Source organism: Fusarium falciforme, chromosome 3, assembly GCF_026873545.1.
Source record: "Fusarium falciforme chromosome 3, complete sequence".
In the NCBI taxonomy this organism is placed as follows: Eukaryota; Fungi; Ascomycota; class Sordariomycetes; order Hypocreales; family Nectriaceae; genus Fusarium; species Fusarium falciforme.
Window position 1 is genome coordinate 4421155 of NC_070546.1, and position 26953 is coordinate 4448107.

At 51.7% G+C, this 26953-nt stretch overlaps 7 protein-coding genes across 7 annotated transcripts; 4 read left to right on the plus strand and 3 right to left on the minus strand.

The window, feature by feature from the left end:
- Positions 1-1060: 1060 nt before the first annotated feature.
- NCS54_00460800 (Carrier domain-containing protein) lies at positions 1061-10882 on the plus strand (the record flags this gene model as incomplete). The annotated part of the gene is made up of 8 exons (XM_053150138.1): positions 1061-1734; positions 1781-2303; positions 2360-3247; positions 3298-3493; positions 3541-5904; positions 5954-8025; positions 8077-9768; positions 9818-10882. 8 exons carry the CDS (start codon positions 1061-1063, stop codon positions 10880-10882), a joined length of 9474 nt encoding a protein of 3157 aa, XP_053006113.1.
- A 190-nt stretch (positions 10883-11072) lies between these two features.
- NCS54_00460900 (Copper transport protein) lies at positions 11073-11690 on the minus strand (the record flags this gene model as incomplete). The annotated part of the gene is made up of 2 exons (XM_053150139.1): positions 11073-11187; positions 11236-11690. 2 exons carry the CDS (start codon positions 11688-11690, stop codon positions 11073-11075), a joined length of 570 nt encoding a protein of 189 aa, XP_053006114.1.
- Positions 11691-12365: 675 nt separating this feature from the next.
- Positions 12366-14430, plus strand: NCS54_00461000 (FAD-binding FR-type domain-containing protein; the record flags this gene model as incomplete). The annotated part of the gene is made up of 4 exons (XM_053150140.1): positions 12366-12502; positions 12560-13183; positions 13248-13346; positions 13401-14430. The coding sequence occupies 4 exons, from the start codon at positions 12366-12368 to the stop codon at positions 14428-14430; spliced, it is 1890 nt and encodes a 629-aa protein (XP_053006115.1).
- Positions 14431-17595: 3165 nt separating this feature from the next.
- NCS54_00461100 (Hypothetical protein) lies at positions 17596-20508 on the plus strand (the record flags this gene model as incomplete). Its single annotated transcript, XM_053150141.1, has 3 exons — positions 17596-18538; positions 19314-19761; positions 20148-20508. The coding sequence occupies 3 exons, from the start codon at positions 17596-17598 to the stop codon at positions 20506-20508; spliced, it is 1752 nt and encodes a 583-aa protein (XP_053006116.1).
- Positions 20509-21320: 812 nt separating this feature from the next.
- Positions 21321-22115, plus strand: NCS54_00461200 (Hypothetical protein; the record flags this gene model as incomplete). Its single annotated transcript, XM_053150142.1, has 1 exon — positions 21321-22115. The coding sequence occupies one exon, from the start codon at positions 21321-21323 to the stop codon at positions 22113-22115; it is 795 nt and encodes a 264-aa protein (XP_053006117.1).
- Positions 22116-22431: 316 nt separating this feature from the next.
- Positions 22432-24175, minus strand: NCS54_00461300 (MFS domain-containing protein; the record flags this gene model as incomplete). Its single annotated transcript, XM_053150143.1, has 5 exons — positions 22432-23390; positions 23512-23617; positions 23669-23720; positions 23770-23891; positions 23936-24175. 5 exons carry the CDS (start codon positions 24173-24175, stop codon positions 22432-22434), a joined length of 1479 nt encoding a protein of 492 aa, XP_053006118.1.
- An 853-nt stretch (positions 24176-25028) lies between these two features.
- On the minus strand, positions 25029-26420 carry NCS54_00461400 (Hypothetical protein; the record flags this gene model as incomplete). The annotated part of the gene is made up of 3 exons (XM_053150144.1): positions 25029-25465; positions 25515-25734; positions 25785-26420. The coding sequence occupies 3 exons, from the start codon at positions 26418-26420 to the stop codon at positions 25029-25031; spliced, it is 1293 nt and encodes a 430-aa protein (XP_053006119.1).
- Between the last annotated feature and the right edge of the window lie 533 nt (positions 26421-26953).

Below are 26953 nucleotides of genomic sequence, written 5' to 3' on the forward strand. Positions count from 1 at the left end.
TTCCGCCTCTTCCCCTGGATAACCGAAAGACCTGTTATTCGTGGGATTCACATCCTGGCTGAGGATTGCAGCTTGCAGAGCCGCGCGGGCGGGCGTCGATCCCGCCATCTATCCGCATCATACTATCTACCCGCTACCCGCTCCAACTACCGGGTGCCTCTTGGTTGATGCTAGATAGAGGCCGGGTTGTGGGGGGGATTCGCTCGTTTGCTGGCCTAGCAGAGTTGGTTATGGCTTCACGTGTAACGTAACGGGTGTCCCGAAGTGGAACTTCTGAATCGACAAGGCGTGAGTCGTCAGGCAAGTATTATCTGAATCGTTCGGATCCGACGGATAGTTCACCCTACCACTACACAGGTACATCTTTCAAAAGACCAAGAGTTTCCCTGCTTCAACTACGCCGCAGTTGAACTTCTGCTTCAGGGGTTTCGTGCAGCCACGGCCTCATCTAGACCTGGGGCTTGGAACGTAGTTGAGGCATTTGCTTCGTCATGGTAATCCAAGAAAGAAAATCACTGCATTGTCTCGTACGTTGAAACTTTCAGACAACACTCTAAAACTCTTTTAGCCGCTGCAGTGTGAAGCCTGCCCCTGAAGATGTCGCCATATCTAACAGTTACATAAAGGCACAGCTGCATATCTGATGATTGTGCGTCTGCTGTTTCCAGTATACGCCGAGATACCAGAACCAACTTCCTAACACGTGCAAGGCTAGGTGATAGAAACCCTCCAAGATCCGTGAACCGGCATGATGGAGGTGGAAGAAACTGACCACATTAGAGATTAGCGGCGCCTTGGTGAATCGCACCACCCGGTGGCTCAAGACATGGTGTTGTCATGATAGCAGGACTGGAAATTTGATAGGTTATTTTGCGAGGTGCTTCAAGTTGGAGATATGGCCTCGAAGGATAAGGATGGGAGATGAGAGAACAAACTCAGGGATCACCAGTGGGCCAAGGCCGTTGCTTGGATATATAACGCCAAAGTCCGTACACTGGACATCTTAGGCTTAAGCACGTTCATCCTCACCTCATTACTGCAAATTTTCAATCCATTCAAAATGCCTTCTACTTGTCCACAAACCCCTATCCCCATTGCCATTGTTGGCATGAGCTGCAGACTACCTGGAGGTGCAGACAGCCCCTCAAAGGTCTGGGACCTCCTATCCAACGACCGAACAGCCTGGCAAGATGTACCCCCAGATCGCTGGAACTGGGAGTCCTTTCACCACCCTTACTCAGATTCCCAAGAGGGCCACAACCAACGTGGTGGTCACTTTATCCAACAAGACATCGGCGCCTGGGACGCCAAGTTCTTTGGGGTCTCCCCCAACGAAGCAAAGGCCATTGACCCACAGCAGCGTATACTCCTTGAGACTTCATACGAGGCTCTCGAGAATGCTGGTATTCCGCTTGAGAGTATCCGTGGATCTGACACGGCTGTCTACGTAGCGACGTTCAGCCAAGACTGGGAGACGATGATGATGAAGGACACACACAACCTGGCCAAGTATCACGTAACAGGAACTCACAAGGCCATCGTGGCCAACCGCATTTCATACCTCTTTGATCTCAAGGGGCCCTCACTTTCCTTGGATACAGCGTGCTCTGGAGGTCTGGTAGCACTTCACCAGGCTTGCCAGGGTCTTCGAAATCGAGAGTCGAAAATTGCACTTGTTGGTGGAACTAATCTCATTCTGTCACCGGAGTTTATGTTTGGAATGAGTTTTCTCAAGTAAGTCACCTTTAATCGACGACAAAGGGTTGTCTGACAAGATTAGTATGCTTAATGATGACGGCAAGAGCTACTCGTTTGATGAGCGTGGCTCTGGTTATGGAAGAGGAGAAGGCGTCGCTACTCTTGTCCTCAAGCGTCTTGATGACGCTCTCCAAGATGGTGACCCCATCCGTGCCGTGATCCGCAACACGGGTGTCAACCAGGATGGCAAGACAAACGGCATTACATACCCAAGCGCAGAATCTCAAGAGATGCTCACAAGGGCAGTCTACCATCAAGTTGGTCTCGATCCCAAAGAGACGGCCTACGTCGAAGCTCACGGCACGGGAACGATTGCTGGGGACAAGATTGAACTTGGCGCCATTCAAAAGGTGTTTTGTCCCAATAAGAACTCTGAGCTCTATGTTGGCAGCGTCAAAGCGAACATGGGACATCTTGAGTGTACCAGTGGACTTGCCGCAGTCATCAAGACTGCCTTGATCCTTGAGAAAGGGTATATACCTTCTGTGCCGAGCTTGGTCAACCTGAAGAAGAGCTTACGGGATATTGACAAGTATGGAATCAAGGTATGTCCAAGCCACCGCCAAGCGTAATGATATGCGCTCACGATGGTCTCCCTTAGATACCCCAGCAGCTGCAACCGTGGCCATCAAGTGCCATCCGCAGAGCTTCCGTTCAAAACTTTGGTTTTGGCGGAACAAACGCTCACGTTATCCTCGAGGCCTTGGACGCCTCTCCTCGGACCAATGGGGTGTCTCATGCCAACGGCGTCAACCATATGGAGAAGCGCGTGGGGTCCCCTCGACTGTTTGTCTTTTCTGCCAAGTCAAAAGATTGTCTGCGTTCGAACCTCAGCGAGCTCCAGAAGTGGGTTAGCTCACGTCAAGAGACACTCGATCTTGGTGATCTTGCCTACACGCTTGCGAGTCGGAGAAGTCTGATGACTTGGAGAGCCAGTTATGTTGCCTCTTCGGTCGAGGACTTGGCTTCGTCTCTGGAGCGCCTGCCATTGACGAGATCTTCGAGACACCCACCCATCGTCTTTCTATTTACTGGTCAAGGAGCTCAATGGTTTGCCATGGGTCGCGAGCTCTTGCAGGCAGCCAGCCCATCAATCTTTCGAGACTCGATTTTCAAGTCTGACAAGATCTTGAAGTCACTCGGGCTCAGCTGGAGCCTGGTTGAGGAGCTTCAAAGAGACAAGGCCTCCTCACAGATCGACGAGAGCGAGTTTGCACAACCAGCCAGCACGGCAATCCAAGTTGCCCTTGTCGATCTTTTGAAGCATCTTGGCATCCTACCTGAGGCTGTTGTCGGTCACTCAAGTGGGGAGATTGCAGCAGCCTATGCGGCTGCGGCTTTAACCCAGGAAGAAGCTTTGACTGTCTCGTTCTGTCGAAGCCAGATTGCTTCCTGGTGTCATGAGATGATTCCCACGCGAGGTGCCATGCTTGCGGCTGGACTAGGTGAATCTTCCATCTTGCCTTACATCCAACAGGTTCCTTACTCGGTAAGTCAAACACTGACATATTGGTCTAATTCTCTAAAACCTTCTTGCAGCGTGGAATCGTGTCTGTTGCATGCATCAATAGTCCAGTTAGCACAACCTTGACTGGCGACAAGGAGGCAGTTGAGGACCTGCAAAAGTTGCTAGAAAAGGCCTCTGTTTTCAACAGGCTTCTCAAGGTTGACACAGCTTATCATAGCCACCACATGAGGGCGGTGGCTCCCAGATATCTCGACGCACTTGGTGAAGGTGAGTGAGCCAATCACCTCAAAACTTTCACGACTAACCTCCGATAGTTCGCGGAACCACTCTGTCATCGACTGGAGTCCGCTTCTTTTCTTCCGTCACCACTATGGAAAAGACGTTCGGGTTTGGGTCCGAATACTGGGTCAAGAACCTCGTGTCGCAAGTTCGATTTAGTGAAGCCCTTGAAAGTCTCTGTCGTTGCCTCCGCCAGGAGAACTCGGGCATCATGAATCCCGTCTTCATTGAGATTGGTCCTCATGCAGGTCTCAAGGGCCCGTTCGGACAGACCCTCAAAGCTCTGAATTTGGCCAACTTTGACTACGAGTACACGTCAGCGCTGGTTCGTCTTCAAGATGCCCGTCAGTCCGTTCTTTCTGCGGTCGGAAAGCTGTTTGAACTGGGCTACCCCCTGAATGTCGATACTGCCAACTCTCTCGGGTCGCCAAAACTCCCCGCCAAAGTCATTTCAGATTTGCCTACTTACTGCTGGGATCATTCAGCCAAGTACTGGCATGAATCTCGACTCAGCAAGGAGTATCGCCTGCGTCAGCATCCCTATCATGACCTTTTGGGCTTGCGAGTAATCAGCGGCAACTCGATTGATCCCACTTGGCGACAGATTCTCAGCGTTGATCGCCAGCCATGGCTCGCTGACCACGTTATCGACGGCTTCAAGATCTTTCCGGGATCAGGCTATGTCTGCATGGCCATTCAAGCAGCATGGCAGCTGGCTGAGGACAGCAAGAAAACCGACAAGATCAGTCACATCAGACTGCAAAATGTCCGCTTCATCAAGGCCCTGGTGATCCCGGATAGCCCGGAGACTGTTGAAGTCCAAATCATTCTTCGCCGAGGTCCCTCAACCTGGCGTGAGTTTGTCGTTGCGGCACTTTCCGCAGAGGGACAGTGGTCTGAGCACTGCCGAGGTTCAGTCACGGCTGAGTACGGCTCCCAAGAAAACGAAGTAGAGGGCACTCGAGAGGCGGACATCGCTTCAGATATACGGGCCCAGTGGGTGCAAAACGCTCGCGAGTCTTGCAAGACAGAGGTCGATCATGACACCATCTACTCCAATCTCGAGCGAAACGGAAATGTCTACGGTCCAACATTTGCTGACATTGTCCATTTGAACCTCGGAGATCATGAAGCGGTCGCAACGGTCCGTGTCCCGGATGTCCAAAGTCACATGCCTGGTCAGTTCATGCAGCGTCACCTCATTCATCCAACCACTTTGGACGCAATCACGCATGTATTTCTTCCCCTCCAAGCCATCTATCACAAGTCAGGATCTGTCATGCCCACTTCCATCGGAGACATCATTATTTCACCGACTATTCCAAACCAAGCTGGACGAGAACTCGAGGTCGTGGTTGGCTTGCTTGCCACTGGAGCCAAGATTGCCGTCCTTGAAAAGGGCGAGACAGATCTACGGGCGGAGCCAGTTGTGATCATGTCTAACCTGGAGACTGTGGTGATCGGAGAGGGGCAAAAGTCGCCTGATGAGGATCATGAGCGAAATACTGTTCTTCACATCGACTGGGAGACAGACGCCGACTTCTTCTCTGGACCATCACTGAGACCGACGACACCACCTGGAAAGGCAGCTATCGATCACCATGTCGTCCTGGCGCGAGGTGCAGCTTTGCACATCAGATCGTGCATCACCAACATTTCCCGAGATGATGAGGGATTTGACCCATCATCCCTGACGGGCTACCGAAAGCATCTCTTCAAGTGGATGCAGGATTACAACTCGTCACAAGCGAGCAAGATGCTACTAGCGGACGTCTCCATGATCTCGGCTATCGAGATTCTCTCGTCGCTCCCGAAGCTTGGTGTGGAGGGAGATCTCCTCTCCACAATCGGCCCGAATTTGATCTCCATCGTCAACGGAGAAATGAATCCTCTGCCACTACTCCTCGAAAAGGGCAGACTCGATCAAGTTCAAGAAAACATCGAGACGGGACGAAAGCTCGGAGTCCACGTCAATCAGTATCTTTCGTCTTACGCGATTAAAAGGCCTCGCATGAAGGTTTTGGAAATTGGATCAAGCACCGGTTACCACACTGGCGATATTCTCAAGGCGTTCGAGGGGCGAAACATACAGTCTTATGACATGACCGATGTGTCGCTTTCGCTTTTGCAACAACTCAAGTTTTCCTTTGCTCAACATGAGGGCGTCAACTTCAAGGCTCTCGACATCAACCAGGATCCATTTGACCAAGGATTTGGACCCGACTCTTACGACGTAGTGATTGTCAACAACGTGCTGCGCATCGCCAACTCACTTGATGGGGCGGTCAAGAATGCACGCAAGCTTTTGGTCCCGGGCGGCGCTCTTGTTCTCCTCGGGATGAGGGACCCATCGCCAACATACGGACTCATTTTTGGTATGATGGAGAGCATGTGGTCAAGTATGTCCCCTTCTCCCACTCTACACACCTTTACTTACAGACTGCTCAGGCCAACATTCTGACCAACTGCCACTTCCTTCACCAGCCGAGTGGGAGCATGTCCTTTCAGCCAACGGCTTCAGTGGTCTTGAGCCGGCGACAAAGACGTTTGGTAGGGTTGGCCAGTCCTGTTACTGTGCCATCTCAACTGCTCTAGCTTCTACAACCCGCAAAAGAATGCCAGTCAACATCATCACCAACACTGAAGGCAAGCTTCTGAACTTTGCCGGCCAGTTCTCGTCAATCTTGGCTACAAACGGCATGGCCTCGTCCATTTCAGGCCTCACCCAACACAAAGTTGTCTCAGAGTCTTTGTATGTCGTTCTTGACGAGGGATCCGATCCACTCTTGGCAAACACGTCGTCAGCAAGGTTCTCGGAGCTGAAGACGCTTGTGCTCAAGGCCAAGTCTGTTCTCTGGGTCAGCATGAGAGCAGACGGTGCAAACTCTGCCTCAGGAGCTGATATGAACATGGTGACTGGCTTTACGCGCGTGGCACGCAAAGAAAATGAATCGCTGAAGCTGGTTTCACTCGTCGTGAAGCAAGACTCTCCTGCGAACTTGGAGATTTTGCGTGTCATGCTTCGCATCATGGACATTTCTTTTCACCAGCAGAGAAGCCCTACTTGTGAGCTGGAGTACGAGTACAGTGATGGCAAAGTGCACGTTCCCCGAGTTAGAGCAGCGGCAAACTATCAGCGTTGGATTCAAAGCAAGACAGACGAGACCACGACAGATGCCACACCATTTTTCTCACCAGAGAGACCTCTGAGGATGGAGATCGCAACACCTGGGCTGCCGAGAAGCATTCGGTTCACCGATGATGAGCCTCGTGGCATCTTGGGCCCATTCGACGTTGAGGTCGAAGCCAAAGCTTATGGGGTGAACCCAACGGACGTGGACACAGCTCTCGGCCATGTCAGCGAGCAAGTCAAAGCAACAGCAGTCTCAGAGTGGGCCGGTATAATCACAGCTGTTGGAACTGGCCTTCGTGAGCAATGGAAGGTCGGAGACAGAGTGTTTGGTCTCGGAGGCACGGCTCCATTCGCGAGTAATCCGAGCATCCCAAACTCGACTCTTATGCGCAAGATTCCATTCTCGATGGCCTTTTCTGAAGCTGCTTCGCTCTTGACAGCGTTTGTGACGGCTTGCCATTCGTTAACTAACGTCGCAAAGCTCGAGGCTGGTCAGAGTATCCTGATCCACGCTGCGGACGAACCAACTGGTCAAGCTGCCATCATGATGTCACAGATGATGGGCGTGGAGATCTTCGCCACGGTCAAAGACTCTGCGGGGAGGACATTGATCAAAGACGAATTCCACATCGCAGAAAGTCACATCTTCTCGAACCAATTCTCGACCTTCAGAGAAGGAGTGATTCGCCAGACAGCCGGAAAGGGCGTGGACGTAATCCTCAACTCCCTTGGAGGCTCCATATTCGAAGCCAGTTGGGCATGCCTCGCGGATTTTGGAACCTATGTCGATATTGGATACGGTGATAGCCCTTTGACAATGACTACGACTGACAAGAATGCTGGTTTTGTGTCACTCAACTTGGGGCTCCTGGTCCATCGTCGACCACAAGTCATTGGAGAGGTCTTGGACAAGGTCATGGAGCTTTTTAGCAGTGGTCATCTGAGTCTTGTTTCTCCGATCATCAAGATGCCCATGTCGGACATTGAAGACGCTTTCCGACTGCACTCTAAGACCCAGGGCAAGATTGTCTTGGAGGCTGATGACGGAGCTCTAGTCAAGGCTACAGTTCCTCGACCGGCACCTTTGAGGCTTTCGTCAGACGCGACTTATGTGATTGCTGGCGGTCTGGGAAACCTCGGGTTGAAGATCTGCCCTCTGCTGGCATCTCACGGCGCAAAACACATTGTGGCCTTGAGCAGGAGTGGCGCAACGAGGCACTCAGGGCACAGAGAAGCTCTGGAGAAAGAGCTTGAAGCTCTTGGTGCCAAGCTTTACCTCCCAGCGTGCGACATCACTGATGGCGGCAAGGTCCAGGAAGTGGCCAAGTGGTGTGCGGACAACCTGCCTCCTGTCAGGGGTGTCATTCAGTCAGCCACTGTGTTCCAGGTTTGTTCCAACACGTTTTTATGCATTAACACTTAACTAACTCGCGGGTAGGATGGTACATTGGAGAACATGGATGCCCAGCTATTCAACGCAGCAGTTCGTCCAAAGCGGATCGGTACTCTCAACCTGCATTCAGCCTTTGACGGCGATAACCTCGACTTTTTCGTCATGGTGTCCTCAGCCGCAGCGATCTTAGGAACCAAAGGACAAGCCCACTACAACTCGGGCAACTCGTTCGAAGAAGGCTTTGCGAGACAGCAGCTTGCAGCTGGATCCAGGACGCACTTTACAACAATCATGCCGGCGCTGATTGGCGGTTCGGACGCTGATACGACTGGTCCAGAGCGGAGACAGATGCTCTTTAGACAGGGAGCTACTATTGTGGAGTTTGACGAGGTCATCTCCATGATTGAGTATGCGGTTGGCACGCAGGCTCCTCGTGATGGGTATTCGCAGTTGATTGTCGGCATTGATCCCAATGCGATTCCCAACGACGGCACATACAATTACCCATTCTTCACCGATATCCTTCAGACCAAAGACGTCACGTCGACTGAGGATAAAACACAACAAGCACCCGCAACTCTCAGCCAGAAGCTCGCAGCTGCCAACACTCTCCAGGAGACTCATGACGTGGTCTCTGAAGCCGTAACGACAAAGATCCGGGAACTCATCGCCATTGGCCCGGATGACATGAGGTTGGACGTACCTCTTCCTGATCTAGGCATCGACTCGCTTGTTGCGATTGAGATCAAGAATTGGATCGGTAGAGAATTTGAAGCACCGTTGCAGACGTCTCAGGTTTTGGATGCTACAAGCATCATTACCCTGGCTGACACAATCTTACAAAAGTCCAAACGCATCGGCAAGAACAAGATGGATGATACCAGCAAGGCAGTCAGCGATATTCCAAGCACCAACGGCTCAACCCCCCATGGTACCGCCAGCAATGGCACAGCCACCAGCGGACCGACCACTAACGGGTCAAGCTCAGTTGAGAAGTCGAACAAGAGCCAAGAGTTGGTGCAAGTAAACAGTCGTCCCAAGCACGGCTTTGGCTGTTGTTCCGCATCCGAGGAACTGCCCATCCTGCCTCTGCTCGATCTTGACACGGTTCTCGATCTATACTTCGGAGCCATCAAGCATCTTCTGACCCCACCGGAGCTCGAGCACATGGTTACTTTGCTGCAGAGGCTCAGTGAGCCTGGTGGCATGGGCAGAAAGCTCCACGCCAGACTCATGGGCCGCTTTAATGACCCAACCATCGACAACTGGCTCTTCAAGCCATACCTGGAGACCATATTTACAGGCCGCAACTATCCTGTGTCGCCATTCAGTACCTTTGCCGGCAGCGATACACTCAGCAAGTTCCCCCACCGACAAGCAGAGAGGGCGGCCATCATCTCTCTCGCAGCACTCGAGTTCAAGCAGAAGCTCGAGGGCGGCAGACTGGAGCCAACCGTCATTGGTGGTCGACCCCAATGCATGTACCTCCACGGGTGGCTGTTCAACTCTTTCAGGGAGGCTCTTCCGGGTATTGATGAGATGCGCAAGATGCCGTCTGAGAACTACATTGCGGTTCTTAGACGCGGTCGCTTGTTCAAGGTCAACCTGACAGATGATCAGGGACGGCACGTTCCATTTGCGAAATTGGAGTCTAACTTCCAAGCCATCTTGGATAAGGTGAATGATGATTCGTGGGTTGGCATTTTGACGGCAGATGAACGAGACTCGTGGGCTGAGGTAAGTCCCTGTGTTGATGGTGCATATTCACTATGCTAAGATCGAGTAGATGCGGCAAGCTTTCAAGAACCTGAGCCCGGACAACAAACGATATCTCGACATGGTTGAAGGTGCAGCATTTGTCGTCAGTCTCGATGACGGCACACCCACCACGCCCTTCGAGCGAATGAGGTGCTGGCAGCTCAACGATGGCTTCAATCGCTGGTTTGACAAGGGCCTCAAGTTCGTCGTCTGCTCCAACGGAATGTCAGGATCCGTCGTAGAACACAGCATGATCGACGGTATGACGGTACGAGAGTTGTACGACGCCACCAGCTCGGCCATTCTCAACTATCGACGGGACGGCCCGGACACGCTCGACTCACGGAACGGTGTGGATGAGATCAATCTGGAAGAGTACACTTGTCAATCTTCTCCGATCATTGATGAGCGTATCGCCCATGTTCGAGCCCGATATTTGCAAGAAACCTCCATCATAGGCTTCACGACCTGGGAATGCGTCAACTTTGGCCAAGAGTACCTACAGCTTCACAAAGTTCCTGCCAAGGGAATCTTTGAGACAATGGTCCAGCTGGCATCCAAGTACTTCCTGGGTGAAAACCATCCTTGCTGGAGTGCCATCTCCATGGGCCACGCCCACAAGGGCCGTCCCGAAATCATCCAGACATACACGGCCGAGCTCAAAGCCTTTTGTGATGCGGCCGACAATTCTTCCATTGGAGCTCAGAAGAGACAGGCTTTGCTGTTCGCCGCTGCTAGAAGCCACGTCGCCAATGTCAACCGCGTGCAACAAGGCAAAGGCTACGAGCGAACCATGTCAGCCATGCAAACTGTTCTCAAGGATGATGAGCAGATGCCTGAGATCTACAACGATCCGACGTACATCAGCATGCGACCTCACTGGCTGATGACGGGATCGACTGATCTTGGAGGTTCTGGAGGTGGTGAGTTTGGCATGGTCCTGCGGTATCCTGATTCGGTCTGGGTTCAGTATGTTGTTGATGCTGCTTCGGCCAAGTTTTCAATCGTTACTGGGAGGGATAGGACAGAGAGATTCTGTGAGTGCATGGAGAAGGCGGCCAGGCTGATCCACGAGCTGCTCGAGGTAGAGTGACACAGTATAGGATGAGGATGATTTCACATGAGTTACGTATTGTATGAGTACGAATATAAGTTCCATTTGTCATTCTAGCTAGCACTAAGTCGTATGAAAACACAAGACACCAAGCTTTTCTTGCAAGTTTCGCAGCTTTCATGCATGTCGGACCCGATCGACAAAACGATGGTATCGTCGTCACAGAGGTTCAGTGTCCAGAGGCAGCATCAGATCCGAAGCGGCCAGCAATCAAAGTGCCCAGGAAAATCCCTCCCAGGACTGACAGAAAGTATCCGACGTTCATTGTCATGACGGCGATCATACTATTGTCTATAGTTAGCGCAAGACGGTCAGTGGAGGACCTGACATACAGCAGATATCCTATACCACTGGTAACAACTTGGAACAGGGCGCGGCTCGTCTCAGTGGCCATACGGAAAGGATGGTTGGCTAATTGTTCTCTCAGGCGCTCCGCCACTGACATTTTGGGGTTATAAGAGTCCCTCGGCAGCACGACTGCATCGGGAGTGCTGAAAAGCGTGCGCTTGACGGCATTGAGTATCTGGTGTATGACAGCAAAGGCGATCAAGAAGATGCAGGTCCCGGCGTAGGTGCCATCGCTGGAGGGAGCCCAGGCCGAGGAGAAGAGTGGTGTTGTGACGGCCCGGAAGAATACCATGGCCATGTCGCTGGCGGGCATCATGGACGAGGAATGCGACATGTCCATGCTACCCATCGACGTAGACATAGGTGCAGAGGCCGAAGTGGCTGTTGGCATGTCGGACATGGCTGTGCCCATTGCCATTGTCATTGTCGACATGTCCATTATGGGAGGCTCACAGGGAGTGTCGGCGCTGGAGATTCTCAGACGAGTGATGGTAGAGTAACAGGATTTTGGCTTCTGTCGGCGCTCGAGATTCTCAGTCAAGCAGGCAGATTAATGGAATTTTGTTCTCCGTCTCAGTCGAGCGGTGGCAGAGTGATAGAACTTTGGTCTTAGGGGTATGAAGCCGCAAGCATGGGTATTAATTGAGCGTTTACTGGGGCGTCAGCCTCGCTTGTCAGCATTTTTCAAGCAACAGGTGATTCGCGGCTCCCACAAGCGAGGTGGGTTTGAAAGTCGCGAGAGCAGTTTGCCATTGGTGATGCCCATGTAGATTATTGCCGTCTATCCGTGGTTCGCATGGATCCTCGAACAGGTGGTGATTATTCTGGATCGTCGCGTGTATCGAAACCAGTCACGACCCGGGAAAACGTGCGCAAACGTGCGCAGATGGTCAGCCCGGAGCACCGGTTCGGTAATCTAGCCAAGAGGGACCCCGGACTAGTCTAGCGCACATGAGCAGAGTCCGGTGGCGGGTCTGGCGTAGAGTTGGCCGGGAATAAATATACAAGAGGGAAGCGTCCGTACACTTCACCTCATACACAGGTGCCCCGTCTTCTTTGACAAGGGAGTGATACAGCTCTCTCGACTACCATCAGCTGTAGAGGCCAAGTCGACATGGACAAGCAGCTTCAGCGCCGTGCCACACCATGGCTTGACAAGCCACTGGTATTCTCTGGCAACTACCGCGAGTATGAATGCACTTTTAACGAGACATCTCAATGCGACTACCAGGAGGGCTACTGGAGATTCTGGTGAGCCGTAGAGTCCCATAATGGCCACATCTGAGCCTCGACTGACGCGTTTCTTAGGTATGAAGCCGATCACCGCTATGCGCTGCCCACCGTCGCCTTCTTCCTGGCAAGTATTATCGTCTTCGCCCTGGTCTACGTTGCAGGAAGCTTGACCCCTCGAAGAGTCCAGCAGACAAGGCCTGTGACCAAGACCAAAGCGCTGTATCGGTACCTGTCGTATAGAACCTTCAGGATCCCAGCCCTCGATTGGAACTCGGCACCCATCGGCCTGCTGGCACTGGCAGGTGTCGGTACCATCTTCTTCTTCGCCATGACGCTCGGTCCAAAACCGTACTATTGGCCTAACACGGACGACGTCGACTACGGGTCCTCGCCTCCCATCGCGACCAGGACAGGTTGGATGGCTTTGGCCTGCCTGCCCTTTGTGATAGCCACGTCAGCCAAGACCAACTTCATCACTTTGGTAACTGGCGTCTCGCATGAGCGGCTTCAGACATGCCATCGTTGGATATCCTACGCCTTCTTTGTGCTCTCCCTGATCCACACCTTTCCTTTCATTATTTACAACATTGACAAGGGCATGATGGTCGACATGTGGAAAACCACCGTCTTCTACTGGACAGGTGTAGTCGCGCTAATTGCCCAGGCCTGGTTGACCTTTGCCTCATGGGGGCCGCTGAGGTAGGCGATGTCGAAACTACCCATAACCACAACGGAAAATTCATTGACTGATGTATTCGCGCAGGAGTCTATGCTATGAGTGGTTCAAATTCGCTCATTTCGTCGCTGCACTCGTGTTTGTGCTGTTCTTGTTCTTCCATTGCGACGCCACACTAACCGCGTGGTATGTTGTCGCGGCCCTCAGCACTGCACAAGACTTATCACTCACCATTCACAGGGACTACTTTGCTGCTACCGGGGTACTGTTTTCCCTGTCGTGGCTGTATCGACAGGCACGCATCTACTTCGAACACGGTATAAGCCATCACGCCGAGCTAACTATTACTTCCAACGGCTTTATTCGGGTTTCTGTACCGACTAAGGCAACCTGGACCGTCGCCCAGCATTATTTCGTTCGTTTCATGGGACTAAGCCCCCACGCTTTGACGCTTCACCCGTTTACGGCCTGTTCTCTACCGCCCAGGGACGCCAGAGGCGGATTCGACAAATCCGAGCTGGTCTTCTTCATTCGCCCTCGCGGCGGGTTCACGGCTCGACTGGCGCATTACACCGAGTTGCACACAAACACCAAGATGAGAGTCTTGTTAGACGGCCCATATGGTGGTGTTGATGCCAAGGCTATCGATGGTAGCCAACGCATGCTCGTTATCGCTGGTGGATCAGGTGCGGGCTGGGTCCTACCCTTCATCACGGCATATCTAGACCGTCGACTCCAAGCCGGGTCTCCTTCAGATGAAGATCCTGAACAATCACTAAGAGTCATCCTGGTCACTCGAGACATTTTGACTACCACATGGTTCGAGGAGGAGGTCCATCATCTGCTGAAGTCACGGCCGGAAGCGTCAGCACACGGGTTTGAAGTCGAAATCTACTACACGGGCTCGGAAGCAAACAAAGAAAACCCAACACAGACGGGGCAATTCTCAAAGGCATTGGATCACCCCGAAAAGGCATCTCAGTCGACGCCTACCCCAGTCATATCGACATCAGACGTAGATGATGGTCAAAAGACTTCACCAGGCCACGAGCCAAGCATCCAACATTTGAAATCAAGGCCTGACTTAGCAGTCAAGGTGGAAGAAGAGGCAAGGTCGAGTGGTGCCGGCCAGTCCCTCGGCGTCTTTGTATGTGGTCCTCTCAGCATGCAGAGCGATGTTTCGGCTGCCGTGGCGCGTGAGCAGCTGAGCATAGCAAAAAGAGGCACTGGTGACATCCTTCTGCATCTGGAACATTTCTCCTGGGCTTAACTTGGGCTTAACTTGGCTGCGAGTGTCTTGCCATCCGGCACAGGGCAATCTCAACAGCACTAGTGAACGTCATTGATTCATGCCAAAAGCAATGGCCTATTTATTCTTAATATCTACAATATTATCCATGTAATAATAGCATCACATACTTGCCTGTGACGTTGTGAAAGCATACAGTGTAGCCCGAGAAATCGCGACTCGGGAGTGTTGGAGTTTAGCACCGCCTCGCACTAAGCAGGGTAAAAGACACGACGGCAGCCTCCTCCCTAAGTGACCAGCACAAAATGAAATATTTACCTAAAGAATATAAGATAATTTATAGAAATGATTCAACACTATTCTTTGCTTAGTTTATTCCTTTATTTGCTCATTATTAGGTTAGGTTACGCCTTTCCGCCATTTGTAGTGCGATTGAAAGCTGTAGGGGGTACAACTACCCGCTCTCGACTCAACGCTCCAACTGGTGATTTCCTCAGCTCGTCCATGGTTGCTACCTAGTTCCAGAAATCAGACCACCGGCTAGCATGGCTCAAGCATGTTGGTGTACTCGGTCAGGGGAGTCAGTCACTGGTCCAGATATGCTTTCTACGTATCATGGCATGCCACTTGAAGGAGCAGAACATCTCCCCCCCTGAACTCAACCGCTAACGAAGTTTCTGTGGCCCTCTCCATCGCCGTGCTTCTTTTCATCCACTGCCTTGGTGGTGTCGTTGCTCTTATAGACCAGGATGAAGCAACCCTTCCAGTAAACCGTTTGCCCTGTGCCATCAATAACGAAGGGAGTTCGCCTGGCGTCTTCGAAAAATGCGTCGTCCTTTGTGAGCTCCCTTACTTCGAGAGACTAGAAGATGATTGGATGAACGGGTCATTTGTTGATGAGGATATACACACCATATTTGGCTCGTAGGACGGAGGGCTAGAATAATCCAAGTCTTCGGCAGTCTCCTTTCAAATGATGGCGGTTCTCACGGGCGGCATAGGTTATCGAAAGCAGTCATGAGAGCATCGAACAAAAGTTGGAAGAGTCTAGGAGAGGCCTGACAGGAAGAGGAGGGCTAGTTAGGTATGAAGTGGGCCGAGCATGGCTGTTTTGTGCCGCTTACCGCTTTTCGCTAGCGTGGCCCGCATATGCCGTGCAGCGCATGGGCTTAGCTAACGAGGGTGGGCTAAGAAGATGGCCTAATTACCTGTCCACCTTTCATGGCTTGGCTTGTGCACGGTGCCGAGAATTGAATTTGACCTGGTTGAGCAACATAGGCAAAGGAACGGTTGATTTCTCGTATTTATTTTACTATAATATACTTGCCCACATACAGTAGCAGAAAGGTAGAACCTAAGCCTAGGCCGCAATGTGCTCGAGCGTGACACTCCATGTCATCGGCATATTCAGCACACAATTTCAAACCCACTCCTGATACCCTAGAGGAATTTTCTTGTGTTGAGTTTCTATTCTAGTCAAGACCCTCTCAATCTAAACCATTTTTCAGTTAGGATTCCGGGTAATTTATGCTATACTTGCCTAATAAGAACCCTCTCATATCCAAACCTTGATCATAAATACCTGTACTGCAGTGCCTCCGGACTTAATGATACTCCGATCTGACAGGTGCAAGGCGCTGTGCCGCTTCACTCACTCGTCCCATGATCTGATCTGCCAGAACTCCCCATTCTACCAACAACGACAAGAAAATGTCTTCAGAGATAGGCATCGAGGAACATCGACAAGACGTTCTGCGCGACTGCTCATACCATCGAACCGACTTTGCTCTGGCTCTTGTCCGCACACGTCCACATAAGATGCAAACCATCGCGCCATTACTCCAAACACATTTCACCACCCCTTCTCCTTTCAAACATGGTCCTCCGTTTAGACTCGGTGTCTTGGATCTCCTTACCCCAGAACTCATCGTCATTATCCTTCTCCAACTCGATATCGTATCATATCTTCAGTTTCGCCGTGTCAATAGGCACGCCCGGGTGATTGCAACACATCTTCACGAATACAAGCTCGTTTCCACTCATGGACTCGAGGGCCTGACAGCTGTTTTGCGAACGAAACTAGGCGAATGTTTCACCATCAAAGACCTGTACCGCCCCCTTGTGACATACAGTTGCAAGGTCTGTGGTGATTTTGGATGCTTCCTCTACCTGCCCGACTGCACGCGTTGCTGTCTTCCCTGCCTGAGCGAGGCACCTGAGTTGCGTGTGACGGATGTTTCCCATTTTGTCAGCAAATTCTTCCCGGTTGAGGGATTAACTGAATATCATCAGAGAGAACTGAGGCCAGCTCTTCATCCTGTGCATGGAAAATACTGTCTGCAGCATTACAGAACTGTCCGGACCGGGCAGCAGCTCATGTCGACGCGTCAAGTTGTCGCAAAACTCAGGTCACTCGATGTTTCGGAAAAAGCGATTGAAGCGGCCGTGTACAGAATGGCAGACTGGGAAAGCAACCGGTTCGCATCAGCTGCCATGTATCCCTGGTATAACGCGCAAAGAGGAGAGGCTGACCGTGGTGTCAACTGCAAGGCGATACAATTCTACATCGAGGAAAACATACCACCCCAGCACCTTGGGCCAAAAGGTCACAGGGTGCACCGGGATCAGATATTTTCAAGGGCGGGTTTCCTGCAGCATTTCAAGACTTGCAGTTTTGCGCAGGATCTTTGGGCGAGGAGAGATGACGGGACAGCAGAGAAGGAGTCTCGGTTTATTAGTAATGGGGGTTGTCTGACAAAGAAAGACGAGGATGGAGTTCCTTTTTGAAGCGTGACGACGAGCATGTTTTGTTATCAAGTTGTTTTCGTCTTTTGGTCATGTTTGCCTAGGTGGGTCAGTGACAAACTGACAATGGATGCTGGATGTCGTTTGTAGCGACTAACAACGCCGTCACAAATCAACCATGACCTTTTCGGCCCCTACGATAAGAATGAGATGTATATTATACGTGGAAATAAAATATCCCTCACAATTTATAATCTATAAAAACCCTTTTGGCTGGAATGAACCGATTAGGTAGTTGTCATCTTACTCTGTGGTGCCGGTTAGCCGATGACGCTGTGGCCGAGTCGAATCACCTGACGAGCTCATTGCATTCCTTAAGATCCCACTTCATGGCTGAACCCAGATTCATCATCATCTCCCTTCACTATTTAGTCATCAAAAATGTCGTCTGAGAAAGAGAGAGAGCATCTCGCCAACAAGGCCCCGGAGGAGGGCGATGCTCCTCCCGCCTACGAGACTGGCGAACCATCGTCAGCTAGGGAGATTGTCTCCCCGCCCCCGCCTGCCGCGGCTGGGGAATCCTCCAAAGCCTCAATGCGCCCAACGGCAGACGCGCCCTTCAATTTCCCTGAGGATAGTCCCTTGCCCACCTATTCTGAGGCATCTTCGAGCAAGCAGCCACCTATCGCAATCCCCCAAGAGTCCCCGACTCCCACTGCTCCCTTCCTCAATGCCTACCCTCCTGCTCTACTCAGCCATGGCATCACGCAGGAAGCATGGTCTTCTTTCCTGGACACAATTTCTGCTTTTTTGACGGCCAAGGTTGGAGAGCGCGCAATCAACCACGCTGGGGACATTGCCAAGAAGGTCGGCCAGCGTCCGACAAGCTATGTCAAGAACGTTGTTTCACACACCAAGAGCGTCGGAAAGAACATTGGCGATAATGCAAAGAGGGGCAACATCATTGGAGCGGCCTTTGGTGTCATTGGCGGTGCCATTTCCATCCCCGTCGGCGCTGCTCTTGGTGCGGTTGGCACGGTGGTGAGCCTTCCAGCGCACACAATCGCTGCCGTGACGAGGAAGCCCAAGACGCCGGCAGAGCGAGCTGTGGCTTATGTCACCGTCGCCAACAAGGACTGGTTCAACAAGCGAGGCCTCCATGCGAGCTTGGTCAACACTGAACAGCTTTCCGAGGTTCTTGGTGTCTCGGTCAAGGCCGTGCTGGAGGCATCTACTGGTGATAAGAGTGGAGGCGCAGAGGGACAGTTGAGTGCTTTGAGAGAGCATATTGCTCATTTGGAGATTCAGGGACCGGGTGTCATTGATCTGGCTGAGGCGACTACGTGGTTGGTCGTGGTGCGTATAGAGGCAACACCAGAGCATCGTGAGTGAGCTTGGGTAGAGCATCGTGACATAGACTCAGTAAGACCAGTCCTTCCTATTAAATATGTAGATGGAGATTCTCAAATATGCTGCACTTTGGCTCATGTTCGAAAATTGGTGTCGCCTTTGCAATGTTACGGCTTCCAACCCTGAATACTTTCCATGACGCAGAACATCACACACAACCCTAACCTCTGAATATGCCCCAATCAGTGTCATTTTCAGCGCTGGCCAGGCTGTGGCCCGTTTACTTCATCCCTAGAATGATTAATAGGCTTCATATCACGATCTCCCTGGGTCATTCCTTTGTTCGACGGCTGACCTAACCCCCCTCACCCACACCAGAGGGTCAAAGGCCACCTCCCCAAGCCTACACCTTCTCTTTGTCTCCCAGAGACAAAGCCCCCCTCCGCTTATCTCGCCGCTCAAGTGTTCAAACCCTACCTCTCGATGTCATCCACCATGAAGCCCCCCAGCAGCGCACTCTTTGCGGGCCTTTCTTCAACCATCAGCGAGATTAGTCGCCTATCAGGCATCCCAGGAGTTGTCATCGGTGTTATAGACAATGGCTAAGTCATTCATCAGGCCTCGTATGGCTTCTGCGACGTGGAGAAACAAATCCCTTGTAACAGAGACAGCACATTCGTCCTCGGTTCCCTAACCGAATCCTTCACTTCCGCTCTACTCGCTCAGTTAGTTCAAGGTCGCTTGAACCGGACCGACCCTTTGAACCAGATCCTGCCCGAGTTTCAAAGAGATCCTCAAGATCTGAGCAGCCATACCACCATCGGGGACCTTCTTTTCCTACGAGGTTCTTGGGCATGTCATCGAAAAGGTTTCCGGCTCATCATACTCCTCGTTCCTTCACGAGCGCCTACTTCGCCCCCTAGGCATGAAGAGAACCTACTTCACCGACCAGACTGAACAAATGGAAAATGAAACCAAGCCCTACGCTACCCTTTCCCACGCTACACCGGTCCGTATCTCGCCTGCTCTCCAGGGAGATCACGTTTTGATGGACCCGGCCGGCGGTGTTCGGAGCTGTGTCTCTGACCTTCTCATCTTTTACAATGCTCTGTTGGATGCTGCTGCCGAAGAACTCGAGCTGGGCACCAAACAGGCGTACACATCCAGGGACCACCCCGTATCGTTCTCTGAGCTCCCGACTATGTGGACAGGCTGGAACATTCTACCAATGCCCCTCGTCCGAGAGCACTCATACTGGTATGGCTGGCTAAGGTCCCAACTACCGCCAGTCCTCGCTCCATCGCGTGGAGATCCAGATCTTAACCTGTTGGTGGGCACTGGAGCTCCGTCTCGTCTCACCATCTGGCACAGCGGTGACATTCCGGGATACCAGACTCATGCAACGCTTTTCCTATAGACTAAGCAGGCAGTCGTAGTGTTGACAAACTCGCTGTCGCTGAATGATGGTTCCAGGTACATCAACGATCTCGTTATCGAGGCTCTGCTTGACAATCTCGACAATGCACACGACTATGTGAAACTGGCGAAAAGGTCGGGAACCTGGCGGTGAAAAGGGTGGGAAGCATTCACAAGGGACTCGTTGACGGTCAAACACGTTCGGAGCCATGCAGACCTCTAGACAGCTATGTCGGGCGCTACTTCAACGCAGTCAAGAATTACTTCATCGACATTGGACTCGACAAGGAAGGCAACCTCTATGTATCGTTCATGGGGAGAAATAGGGACACCTCTGAATTGACGACATACCAGGATGACAGCTTCTTCGGGTTCTTGACGCACAACGAGGCTGCCAAGTTGGCTCGTTATGACGGGCACGGGGAAAACTTTTACATTCTAAGCTTTCGTTGTGCCAGCGGGGACAAGGAGGTTATTGATGCCTTGTCGTGGAAGCATGAGCCGTCACTCAACGGCCTTGGGGAACTGTTCGAACGGCAGCCAGTGCAGGATAATATCTCGGCTAAAATGGTGGCTTCTAAGTTGTGAGATGCGCCCCTGTGGCTGTGGAGGAGTCTCTATACCCCCCAGTGCAGCAGCACAAGACCAGGGCCGTCGAGATGGGGGAGCATGAGCCCACCTCTTGGCTATACGTGGCTCAGTGGTGATGCTAGAAGCTGAGAAACAGTTGGCAATGTTCAAGTAGACTTGAAAGAAATCTGGAAAGGCACTTGTACCAAATGAATACGAAGCAAACACCACCAGGATCCAGGTTTAGGAACCCCCTGTCCCCTCCACCGGTGACTATGTAACGTGTACTACAACATCTGAGTTTGCTATTGCATCAAAGTTCACTTCTTTCATTGAAGACAACATTAATCAGGATCTGGTCGATATGACATTGGTGGTGCTAAGAGACGCTTCCTCAGCCCAGTCTGAGAGATAGCGCCTGGGCGAGAATGGTACAATGGGTGAGTCAAGATATTTCATCAAAGACGAACTCGTGATAGTTAGCAAAGGACTGTCTTTCCTTCTCGTAAACCGGGAATGGACAGAATGATCTGCGCTCTACAGTCAACATCATCGGGAAGGAATTACTCCCCTTCCACAATTTTTAGAAGGCGGCTTGGTCTTAAGAAGCTATTTCAACGAGAACAGTCCTCGTATCAATTCGGTCAAGACGCTGAGTCACCGTCATTCAAGATCTTGTGAACGGCCGACCCCGCATAACGCCTCTGCGCCCTTAGACTGATCATCGCCGATTTCGGCCGCGGGTTGACTTTTCTCGGATATCATCGCCATTTCTCTTTCATTCCTCCTATCTCTCCCATTGCGTCCTTGAACCCTCATCTCTCTGCACCATGACTCCAAGTCCTCAAGCTATCGGAAGCTATCTCTCATCCCTCTTCGGCCTCTTTGGTAAGGTTGCCGTCGTAACGGGAGGCAGCTCTGGTATCGGGCGGGAAATGGCCATCGCTCTGGGCCGCGCTGGCTGTCGTCTTATTCTTGTTGCTCGACGACCAGGGCCTTTGCAAGAAACCATCAACAAGCTCGCCGAATACCACGTTGAAGCCACTTCCGTCACGGCAGACTTGGCGGATCGAGCATCTCTGAAGGGCGCGATTGACACCATCACCTCGAGTGTCGGAACTCCAGATATCCTCGTCAACGCTGCCGGAGTAAACGACCGGCCTCACATGAATGATCTCTCCCAAGAAGTATGGGACAACACCATCGCGGCGAACCTTACAGCGCCATTCATCCTCGGCCAAGCATTCGGGCCAAAGATGGCATCAAAAGGATATGGACGCATCATCAACGTCATCAGTCAACAGAGTTTCCGCGCTTACGGCAATAGCGGCGCGTATGGTGCTTCCAAAGGAGGCCTTTTGTCTTTGACGCGGTCTCAAGCAGAGGCTTGGTCTCGACAAGGTGTCCTGTGCAACGCCGTGGCACCAGGGGTGGTGGAAACACCTTTGACTACACCTGTGTTTAGTGATCCCGCAAAGGTTGAGGCTCATGCTGCCCGAACTATGATAGGACGGAATGGTATTCCCAAGGACTTTGCCGGAGTTGCTGTGTACTTGGCCAGCGAGGCGAGCGCTGCGGTGACGGGACAGACTATCTTTGTGGATGGTGGATATTCAGCCACATGATATCAGGGGGACTTGGCTGGCATCCGGGTCGAGGAAACAGAGAGACACCAGTGTAACCTTTAGCTTATCCTCCCCTAAAGATAATGAAAAGAGTATGACAACAAGAGGGAAAGAAGCTCTAAAGCCTTACCGTTAAGATCATGCATATTTAGCTAATTATTATGCTTGAAAGGAGCTAGGGCTGTCAACAATCCAAGTCAACTTCATTTAATACGCAGGTCCGGTGACAGTGGGTGAGTAGAGAGAAGATATTGAGCTACCCTATTGTTCACCAAACAGATGACATGAAGACCCATGCTCACAACTTCCTGGTACTCTAAGCTGGGCCTGCCAACGCGTGTCGCCCTCTCTGCTCCTTCTTGTGCAAAAACCGAATCAAAAAGGCAGTTCCAATAAGAGCCACAGCCATGCCAACCATTGTCGGGTATCCCTTTGGATAAACCGGCGCCTCGACCTGTTGCCAGATAACCAGGGGCAGCCAAGCCTGAAACACGTATGCCATCTCGTTCATGGCACCCGTGACAAGGGCTCTCTCTTCGTTGTCATCGCTGCAAATCTCGTGCGCCCAAGCAAATGTCAGACCGCTGATACCGCCGCCGAAACCGCAGAGCATGAAGCATGCCCATGTGAATGCGTTGGGGACGTTCCATACTGTGAGGCCGGCGTAAGCAATGATTTTGACGAGGCCCGAGAAGAGGATCGCCGGCCAGCGCGCTCCGCGGAACAGACTGTCTGAAGTCCAAGCATAGATCAACGTGGTGACGATGCTAATCACCTCAACGATGGTCGGGTAGATGTTGACCTCTTGGATGGTGTACCCTTGTTCTTTCAGCCAGATGGGGAACGCAGGTTGCGAACTCCCGCCGTTTCCGTTGTTGAAGAGGATGTACAACAACGTTAGAGCGTAGATATGCCAACTCGAAAAGATCTTGATGAACTTGGCTTTGGTGTATGGCGCTCTCTCAGCTCGTCCTTCCAGTTCCATTCGCTTCTTGGCGAGTGCGATCTCATCTTTTGTAAGGTACCAAACGCGAGTGATTTCAGGAAGGTCGGGGAGGAAGAAGAAACCAGAGATGGCAATAGGCAGTGACACAATCGTATTAGTAATGAACAGCCATTGCCAGCCATGGAAACCGTGGACGCCATCAAGGTTGTGGGACCCGGCCATCAGATAGCCAGACACCATGGAACCGACGTTGCCCATTGCGTGAAAGAGACATGATCGCTTCGCCAGCTCGTCTTTTCTATACCATGATCCGATTATATATTGCATCCCTGAGCGCTGTGTTAGCATTGGGATACGATGTTATGATGTGTTGATGTTGTGTTCTTTGTGATAGTTCAAGCCCAGCCCTGACGGGATAACTGAGTCAGAAGGAAAGATAGTACTGCATACCAGGGTAGAAAGTGCTTTCGGCGAGACCGATGAAGAAGCGTAACGCGTAGATTTGCTTGGCGGAGGTGCATTTGCAAAGCAGAATCGTCAAAACAGACCAAGTGACCTGATCCATTATTAGAAATTGACCGTTGTGGTGAGGTTATTTTTAGCATACCTCACAAAAAGGGATCCACAAGCTGGGCCGGATCCGAGTGAGGAGCATGTTACTACTCTCGTCAATATCATCCTAAAGCTTAGGCGGGTAGGTTATCTTACCTAGGGATCTCTCCTAGAACGTATCCGACAGTCCAGCACGTTTGCATGTAGTTGAGCTCATTGCCCATGAGGTTCAGGTCCTCCTTCATCCCAGAGACAAAGGCATTGTTGATGTTGACCTTCTAAATTAGTACTCTCATTCGTCACTGGTGCGTGGTAGTCATACCTGGTCGAGATACTTGATAAAGTAGCCGAGCGACGCCAACGTCATCAACGCAGCATCCAGCTTGAAAAGAAACCTTCTCTCCTCGGGCGATTTGTCAAAAGTATCCCACAAATAACTCTTCCATGTTGACTTGGGCTTCTCTTGAACCACAGCAACAACAGTGTCAGAATCGGACGCGGGAGAAGGGTCATCTACCCTTTGCACCTTTTCGTTCGCCGCAGCCTTGGAAATATCCGCCATCTTGATTTCGGTACTCGGTCGTCCTGCAAAGCAAGTCGATGGACCTTTGCTAGCGGGAGATAACCTTCTTTTAAGCTTAACATTAGAGTGTCCGTTTGCCAGACTGTGATCTATCCTTTATCCACCCCTGCTTCGAGATTTGCTTCTTCGGGAAATAATGTCGGGGTTAGTGAGGAGCATGAAGAGGTGAATAGTTTTTCGTGGGGAGACGATGCTACGATCGACGGCCAATAATGTCTGTTATGGAAAAGTCCTCATCGAGGTTGAAAATGTCGTCAATTCACTATTACCAAGTCTGACTTTGATGTTACGCAGATAGAACCACAAGTAGCACGAGCAAGACAGATCCAAAGACGTCATCCTTGAAACGTTGCATCTCCCATCTGTTGTCCGATTTTCTCCCACTTGATACTGAAACAGATATCTGATCATTCCTACGCTGAGGGTAGTAGTTGTTGCAGAGGCGATCCACTATTGGTCTGTTGGCGCTGATGTGACGACGTCCCGGTATGTGGTGCTTGATCGGCCGGGGTTAAGCACCGCTAAGGTTGTGGGGATAGATGGATATAATCCCTCAGCAACTGGGGTTGAATACTACGTATCCTTGCTTTCAAGGATATTCCTACGAGCATATTGGGAATGGTTCATGGAGAATTTGCTGTGTCTTTTTCGGTCTCTCAAAGTTGCAAGGGGAGACCAACAGCTACGACGCTAACATACATATTTGATACCCTAATTGTTGCCTATTCTCATCCGATCGGGCTTTTTCCGACTTGTCTTATCGTTTACATGACTCATGGTGTAACCAACTCGTCAATCACTGCAGATGCCCTTGTCCATGCAAAAGAATCCTTCAGAGCTCCTCCTCATCCCACTCCTCACTCTCCTCCTCACCCTCAACATAAGGTCGAAGTCTCTCCTTCAGTTCCTGGACGCTGATTTCTCCGACCACGGCTCGTGTACCACCCTTTCGGCAGGGTGGGAGGGGAACGCTGCGGACAACGTGGATGACGCCGTTCTTGCCGATTCCGTCTTCAAAGTCGACGGCGACGTTGCCGTTGACGACGATAGAGGTCCAGCTCTTCCAGGTGTGGATGTCGACTCCGAGGCTCTTTTCCAGGAGGGTGGGGAGCTCGATGTGGAAGTTGCCGTTGATCTTGGGCTGCTCACCCTTGGCTTCTTCATCGCCGTAGTAGATCTCGTCGCTGTAGACGGTGGTATTGGGGGCGATCTGGTACTTGAGCAGAGCAGTGAGGTACTTCTTGCCAGTCTCGGTGTTGAAGAGGAAGGCTGCGAATGTTAGCTTGCATTTTTTTTTTACACGAGTTTCAGCACTTACCATTGGCCTTGGGACCAAGACGCTCCCATGCACTGTTGGAGGGGGCAAATACGGTGCTTCCGTTCATCTTGACGTTGTGCACGTACTTGACGAAATCGGTCTTGTCGTAAGCGAGCAGCAGGGTTGAGAACTGGGCGGGGAAGAGGCTGATGATCCGACCGATCATGGGCGGAGGGACGAGGATGCGGTTGACAGCATGGATCCAACCGTTCTTGGCTTTCTGTGCATATGTGAGTGGAGGTCCACAGGGAAGGGTGGGATGGTGCGTACAATGTTTACGACGACGACCTTGCTATAAAGGTTGACTCTGACACCGTTGAAGCCGACGCTTGTTCGGAGTCTTTGGGGGTTGCCACCCAGCCATGGCTCGTTCAGAGCGGTAGGCAGAGTGTGTGTGAAAAGGATCCTACCAGCAGGGTACTCTCCAAGGCCGAGGTGGTAGTTGAGCACACTCTCAACAAACTCATCGCTGGGCTTGTGGTCGTGGGGAATGTGCTCAAACGCCTCGTCAATAGGCGCAAAGAGGGTGTAGTTTGCGTCGGTGCTGTTGAGAAGCTTGCCAAACTTGTCGTGCTTCCCGACCAACTTGAAAAACTCCTTGGTATGATTGCTCTTCTCGAGGATTTCCCAAATTGTCAAATCCGACAGATCCAGTCCGAGCAGGTCGATAGGTGCCTCGGTGGGATGGCCGTGGACCTCTGGGTCCTCAAGCTTCTTGTGGACGGCGTTGGAGATTTCGGAGGAGAGATGCTCGACAGCCTCATCGACGGATCCGGCGATCCGAGAGGGCAGCTCCTCCAGGGTGTGCTTGATGTCGTTCTTTAGGTGGTTGAACTCGTCCAAGGCCTGGGGGATGACGATGGCCGAGGCGGCCGTAGCCAGCGTAAGCGCTGGTACCAATCTCATCTTGAATGAGACACAGTTGATGAATGCCGATGTCGTCGCTCAATTCTATCGAGCACCGGTCACCTGACTTGCAAGTGAAGCACGATAACGTCGACAAGTTCGCAGCGGTGAGGTGGCAACGTTTATATCAGGGCCAAGGATCAGATGTTCACTCCAAACTGGTTACGCTGACACTCGTCGCCACCAACCAGTAGGGGCAAGATCCGTGACGGTGCTGGCGTCATCCTCTCGAACCCCGCACCGGATTCCTCGGGTTTTTTGTCTTACGAACCAAGGTCGCGTTCCTTGCAAGTCGCGATCTTGATTGGGTGTTTAGCCGGGGCAGGGGCGCTCAGCCGCGCGTCGGTCTGGAACCTGGTGACGCTATACGCGTATAGGTTCGTATGACGTGATACGCGTAGTTGTTTATATCAAGAGCGGAAAGCCTCAAGGGGGAACCGATCTTGGTGATTTACGTGGTGCTCCATAAGATTCTCCCGCTTACTAACCTAACAGGCTGTTTCAAATGGCATCCTAGTGAGAAATGTTGAATA